General features: G+C 37.8%; 1 protein-coding gene across 1 annotated transcript in view; it reads right to left on the bottom strand.

Moving 5' to 3' along the window:
- DST (dystonin) overlaps positions 1 to 9,297 on the bottom strand; it is a gene marked incomplete at its 3' end in the record, with an annotated part of 435,221 nt that overhangs the window by 109,834 nt on the left and 316,090 nt on the right. The window contains exon 31 of the mRNA XM_019624589.1: positions 7,076 to 7,204. Coding sequence (XP_019480134.1) covers positions 7,076 to 7,204 — 129 coding nt within the window. The remainder of the gene's footprint in view (positions 1 to 7,075; positions 7,205 to 9,297) is intronic.

The following is a 9,297-nucleotide window of genomic DNA, read 5'->3' as shown; positions in this document are numbered from 1 at the left end:
GCTGCTCTTTTGGCCTCCGCCTCTGCCGTGAGCCGCCTGACTCGCTCCAGCTCCCGCTGCGCAGTCTCCTTCTCCCTCACAATGGTCTCCAGTTCCCTGCGGTACTGCTTGGCTTCACTTTCAGCCCTGATTTTCTGCAGAGCAATATCTTCCACATTTCGCTGCTGCTTTCTCAATTCATTTTCTGCAAACTCCTTGACCTTCGGAAGCTCTTCCTCTACCCGGGACTTTTGTTTCTTCAGTTCAGACACCATTTTCTCCAGTTCACCTATCTTTCCTGTAAGTTTGCTATTCTCAATCATTGTGGCCTTCTGACGCTGAAGCAGATCTGAATATGCCCCATGTTCCGAGGTCTCCTTACACCTTTTAATCTACAAGAAATGTTTAAAAGTGTCAAACCAGTTCTAGTCAAATTTATCTTTAAATATCTGAAGCAAGGCTCACAGAAGAACTTACAGAAACAAGTGACCCCAAGTGCAGAACAAGCAGTACTACCACCACCATCACCACCACCACCACCTTCTTCAGAGAGGAAGCTTCAGGAACTCGGCAAAAGGAAAAGGCAAAAATCCTTCATGACAGGTTTTCTAAACCAAAGATTCTGTTTTGTTTTGTGTTTTGTCTCTCAGGAATTATTTTATTTTAAAAATCAGCTAGCTCAGGATTTTACATCAAGAAGGGATCTTACAAAACATATGGCGCGAATCCAACCTTTTACAGATGAGGAAACTGAGGTCCAGTAAAGTTAAATAATAACAAAGTGGGAACTAAAACTCTCACAACAGTGCTCTTACTGCTCTCACAAAAAACTTAGTCCTACGAGCTCAGAAGAACATACAACACATAGGAACCGAATGACAATAAAGAAGTTTTCATTATCTAGCCTAATGGAAATAAAAAAAGATGTTTACAGCCCTCCGTTTTATGGGTAAAGAAATAAAATATAGAACTTTGGAACAAATAGCCAAAGGAGGAATATTACTTAACACGGGGAAGGAGGATAATTATACAAAAACTTGTCATTTCTAAAGTCAAATTTCTTACTTGTTTATACTTGCCATATTATGACAGTTACAACCAGAATTGCTAATGCAAAGGCAGCTATAGTCCCTGGTGGCTTCAGAAAAGACGTGCTTCATATACTCACAGATTTTGTTGCTGTTAATGACATGCCTCATACGAATCCACCTTGACAAGTACCTTTAGATACTCCGTAAATATAAAGATATTTGTTAAATAGAAATGCTTTTAAAAATATACTTAGGGATTCCATCAGCTCCAATGGATAGAATAAAATATAAGAAAATTTTTTTACTCTGTTAATGACAGGACCAATTCCAGCTGGGAGGAGTACACTTTGCACTGACTACAGAACTACATGATCAAGGCTAGTTTTCAGTTATGATTTAATTTCTCTTTATTAATACCATAAGGTGGTTAGTTTCATATCATCAATTCNTGTTCTTTATATATTAGAAGTATAGATACAGATGAGTATAACTGCCAGTCTTTTTCCTTTCTTAGATTAATTACTCTACTCTACCTCCTTGATTTCTTAAAGTAACTGCCTCTTGCAGCAAGCGAATATATTACAAGTAATTTAATTTTAGTTCAATTCTTGCTGCCAACATGAACTGATTACAAAAAGCTACTTTCAAGATGATTCAAACTTCCAAGAAGAACTCACCTCAAACTAAAAATGCCTGAATATAATTATTTGTAGTAAGCTATGGTATTATAGAGATATGAAATGGAATAAACACAAGTATAATCAAATTAAGATATTTAATGGTTGATGTTTGAAGATCTAAATGCTAAAGAAATACTTTTTTGAATATGATCTTGAAAAACAGCCAAAAGTGAGACTCATACCTTTAAAGTACTTATTAGATTCTCAATATTATTCTTGTCTGCTATCACTGCTTCTTCTTCACACAGTTTAGTTTCATAGAGTTTTACAAGGGCTTCTGCAGCTTGAGTGTTTTTTAACACCAAATTAACAGTTTTCAACCTAAGAAAGAGAATTAAACAATAGTCTTCTATTGGTAAACTTTCTTTTTCCATAATGCATTCCTGAAGCACCATTACAGTGCATGATATAACATGTTCACCATGGAACACTGACACATTCACTACAAGATTAATATTCAGCTGACTCTTCTTAAGAGACAGCAGGTGCTGCAACCCATGTTGTGACCCATAGTGGTACTTAGCAACAGATTCCAAGATGAGATGGTCTTCTTTCAAACTTTATTCAGTCCAAGCTTAAGAGTAAATCCTACAGGCTGCAACAGCTGAGCTACCAAAACCATAGGTAAAATGTAGGAAGATCATACATTATGCCCTAATCTCTGAGGCACATTCCCTTTCAACAAGAAGCATCATAAATCCACAGAAATGTTTNAGTCCTGGGCAAAGGAGTCAATAAGATTAAATTAACTAAAGCAAAGTATTAAAGCTTCATTCTACAGCGATTCCACACAGAGAAATAGAACTTAGTTTCACTAAATAACTTTAAAGAAAATATTGCGAAACAACCTTTTTAGAAATCTATCCAATCCTGAGATGTTTCCAAGGTGCTAATAAAATCAGAAACATTTCGGGAGGTCAGGAAAGTTCCTAAGTCTCTGTAGCAGCTCAGGGAAACATCTATTACAATATGCCAGTTATCTTCAGCCTCCCTTTCCTCTAGGCAACGGAACTTCGGATCTGGGTGACTAAAGCTGAGATATTGTTAACAACTTCAAAAAGCATGAGTTCTCAAAAAGTTAGAGATCTTTCCATGGAATACTCTAGTATTATTAAAGAAAGTGGGGGAGGAAGGGAGGGAAGGAGGGAAGGAAGAGAGGCGCATAAAATGATTAAGAAATTAATTTCACAACTCTGTATTTCTTATGTGAAGATCCTGTTTTCACTTTTTAACACAGGGTGAAATGACTTTCAAAGGTTTTAGAAAAGTACAATGTAGAATCACATACCTAAATATTAAATTTAATGCAAGTAACGGAATCTTCTTACCTTCACTGTAGTTGAGTACTGTTCTGCATGTTTTTGACACTCATCCATTTTGCTCTGTTTCATTTCTATTTCGGACACCAGCATCTATAAATACACACAATTTAGAAGAAAAACGACATGGAACTCTCTGCTATTCAACTCTCTGCTCAGGAACTATGAAATATCCACATCATTTAATAATATAGCTCCTTAGCCCTTAGCACGTAACTTGTAATTTACCTTATGGGTAAATCACAAACTTCCAGATTACGCCATATAAGTGATCCACCCACATGGGGCTTTCAAAGCAGAAATTACTAAATTCCATTTTGCAAAAGTGGACTTGAAGCTCTTGGCCCCCACATATTCTTGATCAAAACAGAGCTAGAAATTACTGGCCCCTCAAGATGAAACAAAAATCTATAGAATTGTCCACATGAAACCTGTGTAATTTTACTAACCCTTCTCACCCCAATAAACTTTAATTAAAACAAAAAAAAATCTCAAAGCACTGAACTTTCAAACGTGGTTATTTAATTTTCTACCAGTAACCATTTTTTTATTTAGGATCCCACAAAACTATTGTAACCAGCAGAGTACCAAAGACATTTCCATACCTATGATTAGATAATCATTAGGTATTTGAAAACTGCCCCAACACATTACTTTCTTCTTCCTTATGCTTTCAAACATGACTTTTCAGAAATCAAAGTAAGTGATATATACAGGTTTGGATTGCAGGATTTTANTGTTCCTTTATCTGTTGATCCATTTTTTGCTTCAGGTTTTCAACTTCACGTTTCTGAGCTACCAGCTCCGCTTCAAGTTTCTTACATTTTTGGTAATGATTTGCTTCCATATTCTGACCTTGTTGGGTTTGCTCACGATATTGTTGAAGCTGCCTTTCAAGTTCTCTAATATTTGTTTCACAGAGCTTCGCATTCTCTTGAGCTCTACAGTTTTCTCGCTGAAGAGATACAAAGTCAAGCTTGATACCTGAAATATCATTTTCAGTGATCACTTTGGAGTCCATTAATTTTTCCATCTTTTTCCGAAACTCCTCTGCCGAACATTTGAATTTATCAGATTCTTCCTGGAACAGAACCATCTTTCTGTGGGTCATCTGCTCCTCTATGGTCTTTAAGTGCAGTTCATCTTGTACCTTTTTCAACCTGTTATTTAACTCTTGCACCTGAGCTTCTTGTAGCTGTACTTTCTGCTCCCCGAGTCGCTTTTCTTCTTTGGAAGCGTTCAGCTCAGCATTCAGGTTTCTAACCTCTTTCTCAGTGTTCTGGATGATAATGTTCTGCTTGTCACACTTTTGCTTAAATTCACTTACTAAGCTTTGACTTCTGGCCAAGTCTTCTTCTAGGCATTTAATTTTTTTATGGAAATCCTGCTCTGTTTTCGTCTGTTTGTGCAAGTGCTCATTTGTGTTGCGGAGCTGATCTTTGAAACCATCTGCCTGAATTTTCAGTGTTTCACATCTTTGCTGGATCGCTTGTTTCTCTAACACCACATTCGCCGATTCTGCCTGAATTCTCCGCATCATTAATCTGGTTTCATTATTCTGCCTCGTAAGCTCATCTACTTTTTGTTTCAGCGTTTCTGCACAGTTATTACTTTTCTCCAATTCTTCATTAAGATTTTGGATTCTATCATTATTTTCTTTTTCAGCTTTAATGTTCTGAAGCAACTGCGCATGGCTTTTCTCAAATTCTTCTTTCAGATGATCTGATTTTCTCTGACAGAACTGTTTTCTTTCATTTGAGAATCCCTTCTTATCCCAAAACGAGTTATCTTGTGAATTTAAATGCTGAATGTTCCTCTCAGCGATAGCATGTGTCCTGGTGATCCTGTCTACTTCTTGTTGCAGTTTCCCTTTTTCCTGTTGAAGGGATTCTAATTCTACTTCATAATTGTGCTTGATTTTCTTAAGATCATTAGCTTCTTGTATGACTTCTTCAGCTTTGTCTGTGGTTTGGTTCAATTGCCACCCCAGTTCTCTGAGCTGCTGAGAATACCCTTCCTCTACCAGATCCTTCCTCTCCAACTCTAACTTAANATAATACAGCATTATATGGTTCTTGCATTTGCCCAGTCTAATCATGAATCAAGGCTAACTTAATATCCGAGGTGGCCATAGGCTCAGCACTGGCCCAATGTCATACTTGTACATAGCAGTACACAAAAATATACATGACTGAGGAACACTACCCCAACGAGTATCTTACTTCCCCAAGCTCCTGGAAACAATGCTCCTTTTGAAAAACCTACAATTGACAGTATTAATCTGTAGGTCTGCAGATCAAAATTAAATAATTTTTTATTGCTAAGATTTTCACTAGTGAAAGCTGCCTGTGATGGTCAGAAGCATAAAATTGATATATTTGAGGAGAGCAAGAGGTCGTAACACTTTCTCCTAATTCCTCAATGTCTCATTTCTGAATACCTAATATCAGAAATTGCCATTCTAAAATGAGCAAAAATGAGAGTAAGTGATGGGCCAATGAAAAGGTGTTTTCCCCCCAAACTATTCTATTTAGTCAATTTGAAGTCTATTTTTCATGGTTATAGGTAGTAATGAGTTCATACTTATATTTTGAAAGACATTTATTATTCACATCAAATTGCCTTAAATTCTTTTAACAGAGAGATCATCAAGTGTTATTAGAAATTTATAATTTAGGCCATGTTCCGCATTTAAAAAAGTGTGTTTACTTTTATGTCTACTAGGTCCAAAACTGATCTAGTAAAATTTTGGAGAATTAAATACTACAGAATAAGAAAAAAAACAAGGGTTTATAATCCACATTTCTCAAAAGAAATTTGTTCTCCCAAGAAATCCTTGCTAAGGTTGATGTCCCTATTGTGGTTCTCTTCCTATTTGACAAGGGGAGAAGGAAGAGGGTATTTTAAACCAAATATTTGCATAAAATAACTTTGAAAAGTCCTGCGTTTAAAACACCAAATGTAATTGCTTTCCAATTTCTTATTTCTTCCACACTGCATGAAATATAGTACACAAAACTATGAGCTAATAGCGTTGCATTTCCAGTGAATAATTAAAATATATAGTCAGGCCTGTAAACTTCTCCAAGGGGGAGCCACAGATGAGGTACATCTGCCTCACATCACAGGGAAAAATTAGACAAGACACTGAAATTTTCCCTATTTAATTATGTCAACAATGCCTGTCAACGGATGACAAATGAGAAGCTAATGATACCTAATAATAGCCCCTATGATTTCCAGAGGTCAGGCAGGGGCAGGAGGGCAGTATAGGAAAAGTTTTCTAGAAAAATGCTGCTTAACTTAATGGAAATTTTTAAAAATACAGCAGGAATTCCAGTGCTGTCACCAGTAGCAGCAGCAGCAATCCTGGAATTCACACCCCTTACCAACCAGTGCCCTCAGCGCTTCAAGTGGTGGCAGTCCGACAGACACCATGGAGCACAAATATCTGAGGAGCTAGAGTGATCCAGCTAATGCCAAGGAGCTGGGGTACAGAAGATAGCCCACAGAGCTAAAGAATTCAATTACGTCAGGGAAAGCATCTAGAATTTCCAGTGACTGACTGGAGAACACGCCTTTATAAAATAGGAAAGGTCCAGAAAGGCACAACTAAGCTCAATCCTCAGACACGTTAATATCCTCATTTGTATTTCCATAATTCTCGAAAGTCTTTGTTTACATTTGTTAAGAATGAGACTGCACACATCTGTGATATGGAGTGCATGGATGTACTCTGGGCATACAAAGGATGACTCTGCTCTTCAGCAATCCTCATCACAGAAATCCTTCAAGCAGCAGATCCACGACTAGGAAAGGCAGCGTAACATTAGTTTACTACTAATATGACTGATATATACTGTTCAGGCTTTGGAATCAGAAACACCTCTTCTGCCTGCCACATATTGTGCTTTGTTGGGCAGGTTCCTTAACCTCCCTGATCCTCATTTGTAACTGCCTATAAAAACGAGGGGAAAGCAAGGCAAAGAATTCATTTTCTTTTTAGGTGGACTGTATCATCTCCTAAATTCTACCCAATATTATTAACGAGGGCCTCAGTGAGTACCTTTTGCTTAGAGAGGGGAGATTTTCCAGCCTTCTCTCCATCTCTCAAGGTCTTGCTGATATTTGATACCCATTTCTGTAATTCTTTGGCTTTTTCAACATGCTCTTTCTTTTCTTCTTCCAGTGACTTCTGACAGGTGTGAGTAGTAAAAAAAGATATTCCGGTAAATGACTGAGCTATTAATCTGACCTCTCCACAGAAAACAAGAATGTAAAAATGTGTTTTCATTACACACAGGTTACTGAAATCTTTTATTTATTCACTTAACCATGTTTATTACATCACACAGCAGATGTACTTCCACAATGGTTATGGTAGCAAAGGAAGTTCTGACAAACATTCTTGAATCATCAGTCTAACCTCCCAGCTGGTCAATCAATATGACAAATTAAAAAAAAAAGAAAACAACTCAATTTTATTCATGAAGCACTATAAGATCTTTGAATTGCTGCCTTTGCATTAGCATTACAATCACAATTGTCTTGACAGAGAAGTATGAAGAAATGGAAAGCTGAAAGAATAGAGAATGTGTACACATATATGAAAATTACATAGAATGAAGAAAATTCTTTCCCCCATCTTCCCACACACAATCCATTCACAATGCTACTTTCATTACCAAGTCTAGAAATAGGAGATTGTGATATTTAATATGTGAAGAAGTTTCCTACGTACAGAAAAACTAAAAACTTTTATTTTTTAAGGCAAGCTGAAACGCTATAGACTCAAGGATGTGGGAAAGAACTGACAGCTCTCTCTGATTCCATGGTGTTTTTTTGAAGTGCTTTTTCAGTGAGTGTAATGGGTCATTTAAGAAACAGGAACCCTAACATCAGGCTGGGTCTGTTCAGAGATGAAGAGTTCTGACGAAAGCATGCTCTGAACTTGCTGAACTTCATCAAGCTTATCCTACATCCTAGGCAAAATACTTTTATTTTAGGGTGGGCTAAATTAAACAAAAATTATCTAAAAGCTAAATAAATGGAACCATTTTTACAGCAGTAAATCTTTACTTATTTTAAATTTAAAATTATCCTCTCTTCTGTACAGTCATCAATTTTCAGCCCTCCAGGAATAGTGCTTTGAGCATGTGACACAATTACTAGACTGTATATCTAATTGATACCATCATGCTCTAGATAGATCACAGGAAATAGACAGCATCACCCTGGGCAACGTTATTCCAACATATCCTCTTATGAAGAATAGTAGAGGCTGGAAATTCCTGTCATCAAAGGTTCAGATACTTCTAAGAGTTTAAGTCCTGTGTGGAAATCAAAATCAGCTTTTTCTAAGGCTTCTTTATATGTCAACTTTCTTTTTGTTTGGGGACATATTATATTCCTGACATAGGACTTTTGATCTTTGAGTTTTGTAGCAAGGAAGACATCTATAATGCCTACTTGGAGAGCCTCTTCTATTGACAACCGGGAGTGAACCTGGGGCTCTATCAACCCCCCCGTCAAGTACTGAAACTCCAAACATCTGATTCCCATCTCCTTACTTATGATATTTGCATTCACAGCTTCGACCACTGACATCACTTTTTTTGTGACCGGATGGCCAACCCCCGTGATTACTAATTCACACTGTCGCAGCTGCTGGGCAAACCCCTCATCCACGAGGCCTCTGTGCAAAGCTTCGGCCACCCGGTACTTTTTGCCAGTCAGAGGATCAATTATCCCCCCTGTGCTAACTTGGGCTTCAAGGCATCTGAGGGCAGTCATCCGATCGATCAGATTTCTACGGGAGGCCTTTAGGACACAGATCCTCTCCCCACTAGCAGTCAGCCAGTACCCTGCGATAGGACTGTGCTGATCCTTCTTGGGAACTAACCGGCTCAGCAAAGAATCGGCAAGTTCTGTCAGTGTGATGAGGCCTTCCTGATACTTTTTGACCAAGGCTTGGTCAACTGTTCCCTGCTCTACAGCCTCGTCAATATTGAACTGTAGTCCTGTTTTAGCATCAGTCAGCATATGAGAAGGATGTCCATAGGATTCAAAAAATGTAGCTTCCCTCCACTGATACTGCTGCCCTGAGAGCTCAAGATACATACTTTTTTCGATTAGGTTTCTCTGGAAAGCCTCATACGCAGTCAGCTCTGCTCCTGTCTTAGTATCTACGACAGAAACCTTATGAGTTTTCGCTACATTGAGATTGGAAATGTTCCTCTCCCCAAATGGAAACAGAAAGCATTGGCAATCTACATCAAACACACACAT

This window comes from Hipposideros armiger, unplaced genomic scaffold (genome assembly GCF_001890085.2).
Source record: "Hipposideros armiger isolate ML-2016 unplaced genomic scaffold, ASM189008v1 scaffold_595, whole genome shotgun sequence".
In the NCBI taxonomy this organism is placed as follows: domain Eukaryota; kingdom Metazoa; phylum Chordata; class Mammalia; order Chiroptera; family Hipposideridae; genus Hipposideros; species Hipposideros armiger.
This window is presented reverse-complemented; position numbering and strand designations above follow the sequence as displayed.